Source organism: Pholcus phalangioides, unplaced genomic scaffold (assembly GCF_987345545.1).
Source record: "Pholcus phalangioides strain wild (caught in Gottingen) unplaced genomic scaffold, Ppha-v1.0 ptg000042l_1, whole genome shotgun sequence".
In the NCBI taxonomy this organism is placed as follows: Eukaryota; Metazoa; Arthropoda; class Arachnida; order Araneae; family Pholcidae; genus Pholcus; species Pholcus phalangioides.
Window position 1 is genome coordinate 13,816,532 of NW_028301628.1, and position 19,012 is coordinate 13,835,543.

A 19,012-nucleotide genomic window follows, 5' to 3' on the forward strand; every position below is an offset into this window, starting at 1 on the left:
TGGGCAAGGTCGTCCAAGACCCACGACGGCTAGAGAAGATCGCCATTTGTCGATTATAGCGAGGCGTAACAGGAGTGCTACAGCTTCTCAGCTCTCTCGTGACTTGTATGCAGCCACAGGAACCCGTGTATCAAGGGCGACTGTTTCCAAAAGACTTCATGAGAGAGGCTTGTTTGCAAGAAGACCTGCTGTTTGCGTCCGCTCACTTCTACGGACAGGAGAATCCGTTTATCATGGTGCATAGACATTGGAGTATGGATCAATGGGCGACCGCTCTCTTCACTGATGAGTCCCGGTTCAGCCTAAGCACCGATTCTCGCCGTACGTTCATATGAAGAGAACCAAGGACTCGCTACCTACCCTCCAATGTCCGCGAAATCGACCATTATGGCGGAGGAGGTTTAATGGTCTGGGCAGGCATCATGTTGGATGGCCGCACACCTCTCCATGCCTTTGAAAGAGGCACTGTGACTGGTGTGAGGTATAGGGATGAGGTCTTGGAGCCCTATGTTCGCCTTTTCAGGGGTGCAGTTGGCACCGAGTTCATTTTAATGGACGATAACGCGAGGCCACATAGAGCTCTTCTGCTCGACGATTTTCTAGAGAGTGAGGATATTCGCCGGATGGATTGGCCAGCCAGATCTCCAGACCTTAACCCTATAGAGCCTGTCTGGGACGCTCTGGGAAGGGCAATTGCAACTCTCAACCCCCCCCCCCCTCCGGGAACCATCCAGGGAATGAAAACAGCGTTGCTGAACGAGTGGGACCAATCGCCACAGGAACTGATAAACTGCCTTATTTCAAGTATGAAATCACGCTGTGAGACCTGTATATCTGTAAGAGGGGGGCCATATCCCCTATTAACCCATTTTTTTTGTTTATTCTGCAACCGCTGTTTCATACCTTCCGACTCCAACGAGTGTTACGCACGATCATGCGTGAGTATTACAATTATTGAATGGTTATTTGTTTTGTATTGTATCAATGGATGTACATATCAAATTTCATCAAAATCGGTACAGTAGTTCTAGAGATAATCGACCAAGTCTGCTAATTCTCTTAATTTCTTACACCAGTGTATATAATGCTCTTTTATAAAAAAATATATCTGCTCTCTCTATCCCGAGACGGTGCTCGGCTACGGTGCGGATATGTATGAACGGCTGCATTGCTTAGCAAAGAATTATTCTTTGACCGTGTGATGACCTACCCTCGGCCGACACACGTGTCGGGCACGGTGCGGATATGTGTGTCCAGACCTTAATCCGAGTTCTATTTAGGACCGTCACAACAACATGCCCCCCCCCCCAGGCAAAATGATGTTATAGTAGCCCCATACTTGGCCGGAAATAAACAGCCTACATATTTCCTACTTATTTTCAAAATTTATTGTACTATACAAAATATCGTAAGGTGGGGTCATTTATGGACATGAAACCCCCGGGTTTATTCTGCAACCGCTGTTTCATACCTTCCGACTCCAACGAGTGTTACGCACGATTATGCGTGTGTATTATAATTATTGAATGGTTATTTGTTTTATATTGTATCAATGTATGTGCATATCAAATTTCATTAATATCGGTACAGTAGTTCTAGAGATAATCGACCAAGTCTGCAAATTCTCTTAATTTCTTACACCGGTGTTTGTACATTTGTTAAACATTTTGATTAGATGTGTGAAAAAATGGTTTGCATTTTTCAGGAGATATACGTCTTTTCAATTTTGAAACTTAATATTAAAAAAAAATTGATCCTATTAAATATTTTCAACTAAAATTCTGAAAATAAAATGTTATTTATAAGTTCATAATTTACCATCTAAAATTAGAAACAAAAATTTATTACACAAAGAAATTTTATAAATGAGTGCAATAAGAGTAAAACTTTTCATAATGTGTATAGTATATGCATACTAGTAATTATCCTAACAAAATGTCACGAAGATGTGCTTCAGGCTTGTAGTATCTAGGAGGCTTTGACTGAAGTTCGTTTCAACTCAAATGCCTCGTAAACCGTTGCCTATAGAAACATCTATATATATAAAATTGATTTTCTGTCTGTCTGTGTGTGTGTTCTCTATACAAATCTACAATTTTAGATCGATCTTCGCCAAATTTTGCATATATACCAAATGGGACCCGACTTGAACAATAGGCCACTTTAAAATTTCGTCAGAGCAGGGCAAATGCCCCAAATGGGCAAAAAACTGGGCGTCCCTTAACTTTCATAAAATACTGCACCAAACTTGTGCAATACTTGTTTGCATTTTCGTGAGAATAGCACGTATATTCACGAAGATATAAATGTTTCCTATAAATATTCCAATTTTCCTTGCATGATTTTTGCTTATACGGAGTTCTCGACCAATTTCCATGAATTGTACAGAGAAATGAACACTACGCAAAACAATCTCTGTAAGCAAATATCTATTTTATTTTTTCATAATTTGTTTCCCATATATGCAGTGCAACTTACATAAAAATTTCAGTTGAATGTCGTTAAAATTCAGAAAGATATACGCGATATCGTGAGCTGTAATTTAAGTTATTGACTGAGAGCACCTTGATGATAAGGGGTCTTATCGGAAGGTAGAATAAATGACATATCTACGATTTAAGTAATTTTTCTAATTGAAAGTATGTTTCTATAGCCACCGGTTTGCGAGTTATTTGAGGTGAAACGGAATTGAGCTTTTAACCTTGTATATGTTACTGCCAAAGCCCGAAGTTGGCGAATTCGAGACGGGACCAGCCCAGTTGACCCGGCTAATGTCCAAAATTCGGGCTTTAGCCGGCCCTTATATATCGATCCCTAATATAGATAAGATATATATAAGATATCAATATTCAGATTCCTCTCATCATTAGGGTTGTCATAGCTAACCATAATCATTATGGTTAACTATGGGAAATTATAAATGGCCATAATTATCACACAAAAAAACATACGTCAACGCGGCGATGACCCCGAATCATAGGGATCGATATATAGGGGCTGGCAAAAGCACGAATTTCAGACTTGGCCGGGTGAATTGGGCTGGTCCCGTCGCGAATTGGCAAACTTCGGGGGATTTGGTAGTAACACATATAATACGCTCCCAAATACAGTGTGAATTTTATGTAGTATTCGAAGAAAAGTCATATAGAATATCATACATCAGTGAAAGATAAATCTTATATTGATCTTAAATGCATATTCTGCACAGTTCGGGCTTGGGCTTACTTTTGAATTATTTTTGTTGAAAATTACCGTATTTTAACGTCCACAAAGAATCATTTTTTGCAAAACATTGGGTCCCAAACTTGGGGGGGGGGGGGTCCTCATACATGGATAGTATTTTAGATACTAACGCATTGCACACTCAATTCCTTACTATTTACTATTACTGATGAAGATAATGAACTGGTTGATGTAGCTGATTGTTTTGTATCAGATAAAGAGTGATGAGGAATAGAATGGTTTCTACAATGGATAAAAAAATCTTTGATGAAAACATTTTTTCAAATTTGAAGTCCAAAAAAAATCAGAGGGTTCCTTATACTCGTTAAAATACGGTAGATAGAGTCCAACTATGCTGTCGGCTTTCGCTTGTGTAAAAATTAGCACATGCCTTTGTGAGATGAACGAGCTTTTATTTGTACGTTTCATGCTCGCAATGTGGTGCATTTTGATTGTGAATTTTTCTTCAAGTTACTTGAATTACTCGTAGCTATTACAGGTATCCCTGTATGTATTTTAACAGACTCATTTGAACGCTAATTTGCAAGTCCAAACCTCGATGATGAATACAAGATGCCTCAGATAATCCTAACGCTAACCTGAAATGTTTAGCTTCCAATTTTCCTGGAACTTAGAATGCAAGTGCAAACGTCACAGCTTTTACGCGTATCTCGTGAATGCGATACTTGAATAACATGAAAATTCAGTCAGGCACAATTTTCACTTCAAAATATCGAAGACCGGTGGTAGCACCAGCAAGAACACGAAACAAGCAATTCTGACAACATAAAAACGTTAAGGCTACACACATATACACGCACACAACACATTCCTGCATGGACCAATTCATTAGAAACTTTAGAGAGGAATTTTTACGAGGTGCGTGTACGATTAAGTAGTATTGAACGGCAGTAAACCTGCTATCAAGCTAGAGGCCGGGATTGCGTCAGGTGTTTTAATTTGGTTAAGTACCCTGTCCCTTAAAAGTGTATTTCATGAAGAAACATACGTAAGTTAAAAAAAAAAAAAAAAATTACAAAAAATGAATAAATAACTCGCACTGGTCGCACGGAGTATTTAGTTTCTATCACGCGAAGATAAAAGCGGCGAAAGGTAAGTAAGCGATTGGTGCAAAACTCTAGTGATTTTGTTTGAGTTTTCGTGATTTTTTTTCATTATCGGAGATCATTGGGGAAAAAAGAAATGCATGCGATTTATCGAAATTCCACTCTTGCCTAGAAGGCGTTAAAGGGTGTACCTCGCAGACAACCGAATGGGCGCACGCCACAAACGTTATCGAGAAAGAAAAAAACATATACGTACGAAATCAAAGGAAAAAGGATGTTTACTAGGCAAACTGGCATCAACCAACACATGCTGCCCACGGCCAAACAACCAGTTAGAATTGCGCAATGGCCGAGATCAAAAATATCAAAATAACGAAAACATACGTACATGGTTCAAAAAATTTGAATTCCCTTTCAGAACAAAAATCAGGCTTGTTTGGACTCCAATCAAATTCCCGAAAATATCGTAGAGAAATCCCTTTTGAAAGAACTTGAATTTTGCAAACCGAAAAAAAAATCCAACACAAAAATGATCATCTTGATCTATGCCTAATTTGAGCCGCATTCAGTCGGACCCGTAAATAGGTAATTTCACAGGTCTGCGCAATATGCATTTTAAAATTATTGAAGCCATACATCTCCCATTTTAGATAATGTGATTCTGGCGTCAACGACTAATTCAACAAATATACCGAAGTTTTGCAAACCCCTTTTATACGCATCTGCAAATTTTGGCACTTTTTAGCATTAATGCATATAAATGCATAAAAGCACAAAATTTTCAAAATAAGTACATATTTTTGAATGTTTATTTGAGCCCACTCATTTTTTTAAATAATTTTTTAAATATGTAAATACTGTTCATAATATTTTCATAACATAGGTTTTTTTTCGCAGGTGGGATTTAGTGAATTAAATGGTGTATCGACAGTTCCGCATGGTGCATTTCCGCGCATGGGGAATTTGGGGACGATTCCGCACAGCCCATTCCCGCACTTGCGAAAACAAAGGTCCTTCTTGTCTTTTTTTTTTCTGTTTTTATTCCTGTCTCTTCCTCTTTTCTTCCCTACCATAAATGGCCTGAAGTTATAAGGGGGTTGTATCCTCATGAAATTGTGCCACTGAAATAATCTTTGACTCGTGCTTTTTCAACTAATTTCTCATAATTTAAATATATATATATATATATATAAAAGAAAACAACCTTTAATAGGTGAATACATCATCATTGTATATGTTAAAATATATATTCACTTTATTTTTTACCGTAGATCAGAACAACAGAAGAACTCCAAATCACAACGTTTCCTTCTAAGGCTTGCACAGTAGGCGCAGTAAAATATCTTACCTTTTTTCCTACGCAATGTACTACATGAAATTGATTCTTCAATAAATTCTTCAATACGCAAAAGGGCGTAGGTGAATAATCCCCCCCCCCTGTTCACTACTATATAATCCCCCCTTTCCCGTTCGAAGAGCCTTTATTCGCTTACCGCAATATCCATAGCATGTTTTCAAATTTGACACATGGGCACATTTCTCTTCAAATCGAGATGAGTTCTATTTGAACCTCTGAAACTGAAAATTTCACTGATATTTTAGGGGTTTTGATTTGTTTGCAAAATTTTTACAATAGACTCCGGCGGTGCGCTAGTCCAGCCGGTCCAGTAATCCGGCGTTTTTAGGAGTGGTTTCTTCGTGCACAGATGAGGAAATCATGTCACTGCATGTCTTTGCAAAGAATTTTATATTATTTAAAAATGGATTTTTTCAATTAACTTTCGGTATTCGGGCGATTTCGGTAATCCTGCACACTCCGATTTGATATGTGTCGGATTAGCAAGAGTATTGTATTTCAATCCACAATATACAGTATATACAGGAAATATCTGCAAAAGTTTGAAATACATCCATTAACGAAACTTGAAAGGTTCGATAGTCGAAGACTTGATGCCGCGAGTACAAAGGATCGAGAACTCTTGAGCACCATGACGCTCGCGTGCAAAAGATTGTAGATGGCTGCTGTACAGACAGTGTCGCACGCGTGTCACCATCACGTTTGTTGTAGATTTATAGTATTCGCTAGTGACAAAGGCCGAAATGGTCTTTAAAGCTTCAAGAACTTTTTCGCAGATGGGACTTTTAAAAATTGTTGTAAGCAGTTTTATCAGTTGTATACGATTCATGCAGACATAAGTAGGAATGATGAAGAAGTCACAATAGTTCCTATAGTTTTTGCTTTGTCTGAAAAAAAACCCGGAGGATTCTTATGCAAAGCTATTTACTGTTTTAAAAGAAGCCAGATGGAATCCTCAGTCAGTGACTGTAGATTTTGAAATTGCATCAATAAAGGCTCTAGAAAGACTCTTCCCACTAACCAAAATTTTCGGATGCAATTTCCATTTCAACCAATGTCTATGGCGGCAAGTACAGTCCTTAGGGCTGGTAAATTATTACAAGAGCAATGATGAAGTAAGATTACGTGTGCGTATGTGTGCAGCATTAGCACATCTACCATTGGAAGATGTAGATAACGGGTGTCTATCCATCCAGGAAAACTCTTCTACAAACCCAAGAATTTTATGATTACTTTGTAAAAGAGTGGTTCGAAAATTTGGAGTTGAAAACAATATTTGGAAATGTAATAAAAAAAAACACAGAACAAACAACGTCTTAGAAGGATGGCATAAGAGATTCAAATCCATTATGGGTAAACCAAATCCAAAGATCAGAATGATGATTCTGGGTATGAAAGAGGAATCTAAATACAGTGACTTCTACATGAGTCGAGCAAAAGTGGATTTAGAGGGCAAAAAAGATGCGCAAGGTACGCTAAACTGGACAGACGTATTTCATCACATTCTGCTTAATTATGCAGGCACGAAAGATATCAAAAAATGTTTGGAGTCTCTAGCTTATATTGCAAAATTTGAGTAAACTTTTGCAACAGAAGTTTAGTATGTGTTTTAACATGTATAACCGGGAAATAAAAAAATATTCAAAGAAAAAATGATCACAATACTTCATAGCTAATTAGATTTTATTAACCATGTTTCTCTTTTTCAACCGAAATATTCTTCATGCTTTTTCATTATAGCACAGAATTATTTTTGAATTAATAAATGAAATTTATTGTATATATAAATTTTTTTTCTTAATTATAAAATATAAAATAATTATAAAAATAAAAATTATTTTTATTTCTATAATAAAAAAACACAATATTTATATATATTGTGTTTTTTTTTCTCTTTCTTTCTTAATAAACTATATTTTCTACATAAAAAAAATATTTTGCAGGCAAATTCACGCGCGCGTTTATTATTTAATAATTATTTCTTATTTGGACCTCCGCTTTTTTTTCCTGCATCATGTAAATGTGCTTTTGAAAAATTTTAAAACAAGGTTTTTTCAAACAAGAAAGTAAAAATTTTGCATTTCACACTATTTTCAATTATAATATTTATGTTGAGGATTCAAATTCATTTTACACGCTAAATCAATAAGTGTGATAAATTTTAGGACGTACACCTCCGAACGATTTTTTCCAGAGGAAATGGGCGGAGGGACAAAACTGTTCATTTGAAGAAAGAAAAGGGTTTAAATACTGTATTTTGTAAACAATGATGAGTCTTTATCAGCATAAATATTCAGATTTCAAATCGGTAAATTATTGATTTATTTTATGAGTTAATCCTGATGTCCTAAAATGTATATTCAACATGACTGATGTCCAGTTAGACGAAAAACAATTTAAGAAGATTTGCTCTCTCTCTCCTGCCAACGACTGAGGCATCGTGTGGGCTGGATCAAAGAAAGCATAATAATTAACACACACGTGTACAACGTATTATATCTAATATTCATACACAGGTTAAGGTAAAAGTGAAAAATTCGGTAGTTAAACATACAAAGGCCACGACAGGCAAATTGCCCGAAGAGATGGCTGAAAACATTATGCCCATAAAAAATATGGATGTCAAATATAACTAAAATACCCTATATAAAAGCATATGTCACCAAAAAAAAAAATAATAATAATAATACTGTATATAATACACTGCCCACATAAAAAGATTATGGTTGTCTTATTTAAGTATGAATAGCTTCTCGATCTATCCCACTATGTCTATCGTATTTCCTTTGTGTTAGAATTCGCAACCCCGGAGGCAAGCTATTCCATTGACAACCCTACTAGAGAAAAACTCCCTGTGTCACCACACAATCTGGAATTTTTCCTTAATAAACGATATTGCGTCCCCTTGCCGAAGCAGTTGACTGACGGAGTATTAATAACTCAAAATCCATCCTATCCATCCCAATGAAAATTTTATACAAACACTTTGATTATATACTCCCACCAACTGCGTTTCTCCAACGTAAACATATTCAAGAAATTAAGTCTTTTTTCATAGCTCAAGCCGTATGTGCCAACAAGAGCACGCACAGTACTTCTCTGCACTCCATCAACCAAGTCTGTCTCTCTGTAGGTGTAGTGTCCAAAACCTTACGGCATACTCCAGTGCAGGACGAAATAAGACTCAGAAAAGCGAAGAATGACTCTAGGAGAACGCGAAGAGACCTTTTTGTAAAAGCAAATTCTGATCCATTATGCTTAACCATTTTGGTTAGTTTAATAGATTCTGTTCAAATACCAAGACTTCATCACACTTATCGGTGATTATGTATATTCCTCAGTTCGTAAGGTCGTATTGGTAAATACAATAAATCTTCAACGAATTAATTGAATTTACCAAAAATTATGCATTCGATCGGTAATGCTGGTTTTATTTGTACATAATTATGTGTGTGAAGAAAATCTGTCGACACTTATTTTAATTTAATTTTTATGGAAAAATGCGTGTCGTGGACGTATCGCAAACTAATAAACAGGTTAAATGAAAACAAGAGAAGTGATAATTTTTTTTACATTTATCAAATATACAGACTTCAATCAGGAATTATGGATAATCGCCAGTAAAATGATAAACACATTAAAATTCATTCAATTTACCGAGGCGATCAGTGATTATGCATAATCACAACTTTAGCAACTTCCCGTAACATTTATGGGTAAAAAATAGTTTGGAGTGAAACATTCCAAAAAAATTCGACAAAATCGAGTGATAAAAAAAAATAGTTGAAGTAAATTACACCAATGTAATGTGGATACAGCCCCTATACAACTCCTGCCCACTTCAGGAAAGGAATAAAAGAAAGTAGGGGTTAGAAAGAAAAAAAAGAAGATACTTGGGAAGGGGCTTGATTGTGCGGAAATGTGTACAAAATCTCCCCTATGCGGAAATGCACCGTGCGGATCTGCCGCCAGACCGAATTAAATATTTGTAAGGTATTTTATGGCACTAACGAGTAAGGCTATTTCTAGAGACATGTCAAAGTGTTAATTTTTTTTTAGAAATAGTGTCAAAATCCTTTTGCTACTGGTATTATGAGTGCGGTAGCCCAGGTCGATAAGGTACTCGCCAAAAGTACCAAAGGATGCTTAGAGGTGTCGTGAGTTCGACACCCGGGGTTCGTCCTTGTCAGAAACTTTCCTGACGCAGGGATACAATAAAAACGGCGATATGTCAAATGACCACAGAAAATGATTGCTACCGCAAGGAGTCCCACATCAAGGGGTTAGCTCACCAACCTCTCGATGAGTATAAAAAAAAAAGGCTGCCGTTCGGAATCGGCAATAAACTGTAGTGTCAGCCCGTCGTTCCTCATCGGGCTGACTTCTACTTAATTAACTAAGTATTAAACCAATTATTAATTCTCAAGATTCGATCGTATAGTGGCCAAGAAGTTTCATTGTGTTTGACATAAAAAACATAATTACAGTAACCCAGTGATTACACGCACGGAGGCAAGTTTAATGTATAAAAATATATAATTTATAAATACAATTACACAGTCCTTAACATTAAGAAAGATGTCTGCTATATCATTTAGGAGAATATATAGTACAACACCCGCCACAGGTGATTCAAGTTATTAATTATGCATTAAGTTATTATTGTGCATCTGAGAATATGTAACATCCTGACCCCTTACTTACTGGACATTCAGGTCACAGGAAAAGTAGATAAGTGTACTCACCCCGGTCATCGTTGGTGATTTCATTGGGTCGTCCTAGGTGCTACTGCTTCCCGCACGGCACTTCTTACACCCAGCACTACAGCTTTTCCATATCCCGCGACTCTCCACTAGAGTCTAACTCTGTCTCCCTCAAAACCAATTTTCAACTTCCATATCTCTTTCTATCCCCTCAAAACAAATTTCCAACTTACATATCACTTTCTATCTCCCCCATCATCGGGCCTACTGATTTTACATCCTCTTCGGCTCCTCCCTAGAACCCAGGATTCGCTTCGTCTTGTAATTTTTCTTTTCGTGCTACATTTTAATTTGAGGCCTCAAGCAAGGGCAATTCGATTGGACTTCCGCGTGACCATTCCTGAGAAGATCTGTGCTATTCATCTGCCCCGATAACCTTTGCCCCTTCCTAAATAATTAGAACGCCGACGTGCACCGGTCACCTTCATATTAATACCTAAGGTCACCTCCCATGTTACTAGCAGAGCACAGGTGCTCTAATGGGCAATGCCGCTTTGTATTTATATTTCCTTTCTTACATCTATTTCTAAGCGAGCAATATCCTTACTATTCATTAATTTTAACATTTCATTATTCTCGCTCTCCACATCTACGCGACTCCACATCTACGCCTCAAGAATCGAATCTCATTCCGTGACAGCTCCCATTCATGTATTTTAGAAAAACACCTTTCTCCTGTCACCAAGCCTTGAGCATGCCAGGTGACGATTAGACACCCGTGTGAAAGGCGCACCGACAGTTTGCTTAAGGGTAACCTATGCATGACGATTCGATCTCTTTCTGATATATATTCTCACTCTTCAATACCCTCTCTTTCTTTTCAAGTTGCGTTCAAATTGCATCTTCTTTTCAGTGAAGGCTCCGAATCTATTGACATCCACTATATTCATGTATTTTCCATCTTACATTCTTATTTCAAAGCTTCATACCTTACCAGATGCTTCATCGGCAGTTGGCCTAAAGCAGAAAATGATCGTGCTGCGACAAAAATGATCAAATGATCGAGGGATTTGAACCACAAAAAAAATGCTTCCTCTACATCGCTGATTCAGATTTATTATGCGTTTTTTGCTTGGTTCATAAGAAGATTCAAATGCAGAAAAAAAAAATCCTTCATTTTTAGCAAATGTTGAAATGGTGTTCCGTGCAACTACATGTTCTTCGGCGAATTCACTCTTTTTCCCGATTCTAGTTTTTAAAAATTTCACCTTTTGATTTTGCAGTTAAAGTATGAAGTTCGCGTGGAGCCATTACATTCATGGACGCCGATACTCACAATGACAATCAAATACAAATACAACGCCACAACAGGCAAAATGCCCAACGAGGTGGCTGATAAAGAGATGGCCATAAAAATATGGATGTCATATATTTCAAAAATACAGCAACCCAATTAAAAATGCAATTAACACAAATTATGAACAATATATACACAGGACGCTGAATGACATATTCGGCGTCCAACCCATAGGCGGAGATTGACTTGGAAGTCTGGGGGGGGGCAAGGTCATTATTGCTGGGAGGGCACGATGATGATGATGATGTCATTTCATATACACATATATACATTAGATCAGTCGACTCGACATTTGACGCTGGGGGATTGCCCCCCCCCCACGGCCCTCCCCCGTATCTCCGCCCATGGTCCAACCAGGCTCTTTAGCTCTTTTACTCCTTTTCCACGAAATCGAAAACCAAGAGTTCCACCAAAAACATTCTCCGCAACAGACAATATCAAAACTCGCAATAGATAAAATTTTTATCCCTGTTGGATGTTGGTTTGGATGATGATTTATCCCATCCAAAAGTTATCACACCGCACTTTAGGGATCATCCACACTTCTTTTGATCATGAAAAGAATGAAAGACCTGTCCTGGAAACGCCGCTAAAATGATAGACCCGGTCTAATTATCCCTCGTGTGAACAGAAAATAACCGTGGTGCGACAAAAATGACCGACTACTAGTATTTTCGTTACTGAGCATAGTTACAACAAACTGGAAATTAAAAACGCCATAATAAAAAATATGTAGAGATAATTTGCATATGCGATATACGTGGCGATATGCTTTTTTGTAAATGCACTAAGATGCATTTTAAAAACACATCTGCTTTTTTTTGCATGGTGATTTTTTAATGCACATTTTATCATTTTTGGTACATATTTCGGAATTTTAAACTTTTTCAAGATTTTTACCTCATGTTCTGGGGTTTTTAATGCATTTTAGCTCCATATTTTGGCATTTTAAGTGCATATTTTGGAATATTTAAGTGTATATTTGCATATTTTTAGAGCATATTTCTCCACTTTTTTAGTGCATAAAATTCGGGCTCTAGTTATGACTGTCTTCTATATCGGTGACTTTAGTAAGGGTTTTTGAAATCACTTTATTCGCATCTCAATCTTTTGAAAGCTTGACCTAAAGATAGTTTAAAAAAGTGGCTCCATAGATGGTTCGCAGATCACTGCAAGAGGCTTCGAAAGACGTGTTTAACAACAAAGCACAATCAAATACAAATACGGATGTCATATATTACTAAAATATAGCAACCCTATTAGAAATGCAATTACAAAAATTATAAACATATATACACAGTAAAACCTCGTCAAGTCGTCACCCTAATAAGTCGTCACTCCGGTTAAGTCGTAATTTTTCTTCAGGCCCTTCCCCCTCTCATAGACAACAATGTTACTAAACCCTCGTTCACTCGTCGCTATGAAAAAATTTGAGAAAGTGGAACAGACTATTTTTATGGCTCCCATTAAAAAAAGATTAACAGCACTACCATATGCTTAAAAGTCACCATAAAATCCTATATACCCAAACGGAACAGTTTAAATAACGAAAGTTACACTGGGGAAGTTCATTTGCCGGCTGAGGTTTTTGGGATGTTGGGGACTGTTCAAGCTAGATCTCATTTCTGCATGGGCTCTACTGGAGAAACCGCGAGACACACCCAGGCTCTGTTACAAGCACAGAGTAATAATACTATAGAGTGCGCGCGAGGGGTTACAATGTGAAGCAAAGATCCGGAGTCACGTGACTCCGGTCGAAAGGCTGGTCAGGGAATCTCGCTGGCAATGCTTTCCTTATGGCTACTCGTATGACGATCTACACGTGCTGTCTTATTTTTCATTAGAATGGTCACCACGTGTGCAGCTTTCGGATGTTCTGAATGGTTTAGGAAAGGAGGAACATTATCCTTTCACAAGTGAGTACTTTTTTACTCATTCCCCTTCTTATAAATTAAAAATTGGAATATTAAATTGACGATTCGATGGATTTCTGACGTAATCTCAGTTTTTAACGACTCCATTTTGGATTTAATTCAATTAAAGTTCCAAGTTTTGGTAAAATTCAAATGTCATGAATCATTATTGAATGTTTTAATAGAATTTTTGGCAATAAATGATTGAAATTGTGAGTTTTAGGAAGTTTTAACTGAAATATACGTCTCCGCAAGATTTGGCGAGATTTGGCGAGCTAGTGAGTTCATTCGAGTTTTGCTCAACTTGGAAGAAAATATGCTTTTCAGAAGGAGAAATTTATGAAAAATATTCTATTTAAATAGAATGTGAGGAAAATTCCCCCCCCCCCCTAGACAATTGCAGTTTTGCATAAAAATGCATAACAACCTCTAAAAATAATAGTATAAGGGGACGTCGTGTAGGAGGTGCGTCTCTTTTCCGGGAGATGGCGGAATAGTTCTAAACCCTTGATATTGGAGGGGTGTCCAATTAAAGCACGAAACTGCGGAACTTAAAGAAGAAGCCTTTATTTCGAAGCACACTCAAAACAGACAACCTTACAGAACGGAAGCCACATTCCAACTCACGTTCTCTTCTCTTGGAAGATAGATTTTCTCTTCTCAACTTCTTTTAACAACGTATAAACAAACAAAACGCATTAGGTGCTGTAAGGCCACAGAGAGTTAGTAAAAATATCCATACTGGGAAAATAGATTCGTTACAATCTCCCCCTCTGGTTCCGACGACGTCTCGGCGAGGAGCCAGTAACAGCCATCTTTCCTTTGGGAGTAGTTCCTGACGGACACAGCGGGAAGTTCCGGGCAACTGCCGATACTCTTGTCTCAGGTCGAAGTTCAGTTTTCGAGTCATACCGGTTCTGGGGACGTTGACTAGGGTTCGGATGCACTTTTGAAGGACGCCACTCTCTTGGGGTCCGTGTAACCACGGTTGTGGTCTCAGCATCTCTTAAAGGAGTCAACTCCCCTTGGAATCGGCACTGCGTTAAGGGATTCAAGACGAGTTCTTGTTTCGTCCCGTTCAGGAAATCTTCAGCTTCCTGAGTAGATTCAATGTTTTCAATGATCTTATCCAAAACAACATTCCCACTTTGGGACTCGCGGAGAGTCCGTGAACTCTTCTCCACTACAATGAAGTTCAACAGCTCACACTGCTTGGCTCCTTTACCAATTGGGCTGGATAGCTTATCAGCGTGGCTGCCTGGACAGTTACGGGCAATATGACCACGATTTTTACACTGGTAGCACACTATCGGATCCCAACATCTTCGGGAAACGTGTCCACGTCGACCGCAGTTATAGCAAGCATGCCTTCCTCGCGAGGTCGAGCGAGAATTTGAAACACGACATTTTTCATAACCTTCTCCAGGGCCACCTTTACAGCGGTATACCCTGTCATCACCACTCTTTTTGATCTGGTGCTTGAGAAAAGGTCTTCCTCCCCCTAACTTGGAGCATCTATGGGATTCTTCTGAGAAGGAATAAAGTTCTCGCTTCTCGATGAAAGGTATCGGGCCTCCCCCTGGCTTGAAGCATCGCTTGAACTCCGGCGGGAATGAATCAAGTTCTCGTTGCTGAGAAGTAAGATGGGTACCTTTATCTTCACGAAGTCGACACGATTGTGACTCAACAGGTAGTGCCAGGAGGGCACTGCTTTCAGATGGGCCTTCGACGAACGGATGTCGCTTCTCAGGAGCTTCAGAGAAGTACCACTTTCCTTGCTGAACATCCAGGACGATACCAGCATCACTGAGAAAGTCGGTACCGAGAAGGGTTCGGTTTTCTCTGGCCTGTGGTAGCACCATCATCTCGGTGGGAATCACTTTACCTTGGACGTTAATGTCCACAGTCGTAGTTAGGACTTCGGCTCTACGAGCATATCCATCGGCTAGTCTCATAGCGATAGTCTTGCGGGAAAAGGGCAAACCATGTTCTTGTAGGAGATGATATAGCTTCTCCCCTGCCACCGAATGTGTGGCACCCGTGTCAGCACACACTGCTCCGCGCCTGTTACGAATCATCACTTCGATAGCATTTTTTTGACGTCTCTCAGTTGAGAAACTGTAAAAGTCCAACTCGTCGACGCTAACTTCTGGGGTGTTCGTGGCAGGATTGCACGTTCGACATCGGGACTTGACGACACCAGGTTCTCCGCACCCGTAACATCTTAGGATATGACTGCTACTGTCATCTTTCGATTCCGTATTAGGATGGGATGATAAACTGTATAAGTCCAAAGCGTTGACACTGGGTCCTGGTCTATCCGTTGGAGGATTACACGTTCGGCATCGGGACTTGGTAACACCAGGTTCCCCACAACCATAACATCTTAAGACAGGATGACGTCCTGCATCTTCCGATTCCGGATTCGCACGTTGATTAGAATGAAAGTCTCTTTGTCGCACTGGGGACCTAAGGGGTTCATGTTGCTTTGACTGCAATCTCTTCCTCTCATATTGGATCTCGCTCTTTTTGTTTCGAAGGTTATCATAAGCATCAAGCTTCTCCACGATTTCATCAGGGGTAGTCCACTCACTCCAAACATCCAGAAAATGTTCTTTAACTTCAGGTGGGATCCTCTTCTTCATCTGATCCGAAATCATCAGATCTTTGAGCTCGTCAAAGTTTCCAATGTTCAGTTCGGACAGCCAGCCTTCAAAGTAACTTTGGATCTCAAAGTGATAGTCCTTCCAGGTACTTCCAGGTGCTTTTCTGTGAGTAGAAAAGAGCTGCCGGAACCTTTCCGCACTCAGCTTGAAACGGCGTAAGAGAATCTCCCGGATGTGGTCGTAATCATGAGCCTTATCTTCAGGTTCTCGAGCAATGAGTTTAGCAACTTCATTCGGCAAAACTCCCAGCAGATATGCAACCCAGTTCACCTTCTCCACTTTCAAGAATTTTAGTTGTCTTTCAAACAACTTTAGGAATAGCGACATATCATCTTCACTCGGATTGAAATTCGGGATCAACCTCTTCACGTCGAACTTGGGCTGATCGATGAGAGCGACGGATGGCTCTTCTGCCGGTTGCGAGAGTCGTTGAAACTCAAGCTGCAACCGCATCTTTTCAAGTTCAAACGAACGTTCTCGTTCCTTTTCTTCGGCGATCCTAGATTGTTCCTTTTCTCTTTCCTCAGCTATTCTAGCTCGTTCTTCTTCTCCCTCTCTTTCTCCGATAATAGTAGCCAGCAGGGATTTCACGAATTCTTCCTCATAACCGGAGGACTTTGTTATTATGTGCTTGAGATCTACTACACGCGAATCATTCGGAACTTCCTCTCCTAATTCTAGAGCGAGTAGGATCAAATCACGTTTCTTACCTTTGGCCAAGTACGCCATTTCGATTTTAGGAGCTATCAGGAATCTCACAGTTGAGATCGAATGTCCGTTTCGTACTGCCTTGAGTTCGAGCCACGACGTTGGGCGCCAGTTTTATAAGGGGACGTCGTGTAGGAGGTGCGTCTCTTTTCCGGGAGGTGGCGGAATAGTTCTAAACCCTTGATATTGGAGGGGTGTCCAATTAAAGCACGAAACTGCGGAACTTAAAGAAGAAGCCTTTATTTCGAAGCACACTCAAAACAGACAACCTTACAGAACGGAAGCCACATTCCAACTCACGTTCTCTTCTCTTGGAAGATAGATTTTCTCTTCTCAACTTCTTTTAACAACGTATAAACAAACAAAACGCATTAGGTGCTGTAAGGCCACAGAGAGTTAGTAAAAATATCCATACTGGGAAAATAGATTCGTTACAATAGTATTTTTACCCCTCTTCACACCTGAGATAAAACTATTACAGAAAATAAATTTTTTTTATTCATTAATTTATGTTTGTTGTATGTGAAATTGCCTCTTCAAACAAGAAAATTAATTATTCAATTGATTTTTTGAGTCAATATCTGTACTAAGACCTGAAGTCATATATTGTGTACCTCAGATGTTATCTTGAAAAAGAATCATTCTAAAAACGATTTAATACCTTAAATTAAGATTAACATATGCATACTTTTGGAGCGAAGAGATTACATATGTCACATATATATATATATATATATATATACATATGTGACATGTGTAAATATTATATTATATATATGAAATATTATATCCTAAAATATACACACTTTAAATTATTACATATATACTCTACATGGAATTTTAATTCTTATAATTTAGAGAAATTGATGATGAGATTCTGTAATTTTCTTGAGTAAAATCTATTTTAATCCTGAAATATTATGTAAGTGTTTACAGTTTTGTGTGATGAGGTTATAAAAGGTTTTTCAGGAATGTTAGAAATGAAACTTTTTCTTATTGTTTGAATATTATTTCATGACTGAATATGGTATGAGTGTGAATGTGTTACATTACATAACATAATATGATGCATTATAATTAATTATACATTAATTATGAGTATATAGAGTAATTTTAATGTTCTGGAAAGATATATTTTTGTTTTAATAACCCCTAGTATAAATAAATTTTCGAAATTAAAAGCGACAAAGTGAATGAAGAGAATATTTAAAAATATAAATGAATTAGGCTTTACAACATATACGATCTTCGCATTTATTATTAATTTAATTTTTATGGCGAAATATGTGTAGTGCACGCATCTCATACGGACAGAACTAAGTTGTTGAAATAAAGTGATATTTCAGCATGGATTTTTTCCATATTCATTAAACTTACTAACTTCATTTTGAGAATTATTCGATTCATTCGTAAAAAGTGATAAATGCTACAAAATTCATCAAACTTACTAAAAATATTGGTAATTATGCATATATTTACCAACTATTATGCATAATTTCTGAAGATAACGCGCACTACGGATTTATCAAATTTACAGTAACGTAAATATTATATATTTGTTGTATACAATATTTTGTTTCCTGTGTGTGTATAGATATTTAGAAAGCTATTAAAAACTGTGCCAAAAAAATTTATTTCATGAAATTTATACTGTTTATATTCACTTCCTTCAAATATTATATATTCAATTAAAATTTAAAAACCCATGTGTTAAGAAATTAAGAAATTAATTCCCTTAATGGAAAATAAAAAAATTCCGTTTTCCAATATTTGTTTATTTTATAGAATTTATTTTTTCAAATCTGATACTCCCTAAATATTTCACATAAAAATGAGTGAAATTCATTGAAAAAATGAAGGAAAGTTTTCATCAACTTGATCGAATTGAGTCGAATTTCGTAATAGCAACATCCTAGCTTCTGCGAAAATGCGCCAAATGTAATAGCGCAGAACCTGTTCTTTCCCCGACAATACTGCTCATCTTTTCTTCACGTTCGACAAGTTTCGGTCTATTTATAT

General features: G+C 37.9%; 1 protein-coding gene across 2 annotated transcripts in view; it reads right to left on the bottom strand.

Moving 5' to 3' along the window:
• LOC149064506 (protein numb-like) overlaps positions 1–19,012 on the bottom strand; it is a 253,792-nt gene that overhangs the window by 74,407 nt on the left and 160,373 nt on the right. Inside the window, exon 1 of one of the 2 annotated variants that reach the window (XM_089254894.1) lies at positions 10,392–10,529. The exons of the other annotated variant lie outside the window; for it this stretch is intronic. Within the exon in view, the coding sequence (XP_089111020.1) occupies positions 10,392–10,415 (24 nt within the window). The 5' untranslated portion in view covers positions 10,416–10,529. Of the gene's footprint in view, positions 1–10,391; positions 10,530–19,012 lie in introns of those variants that run through there. 2 annotated transcript variants of the gene reach the window in all.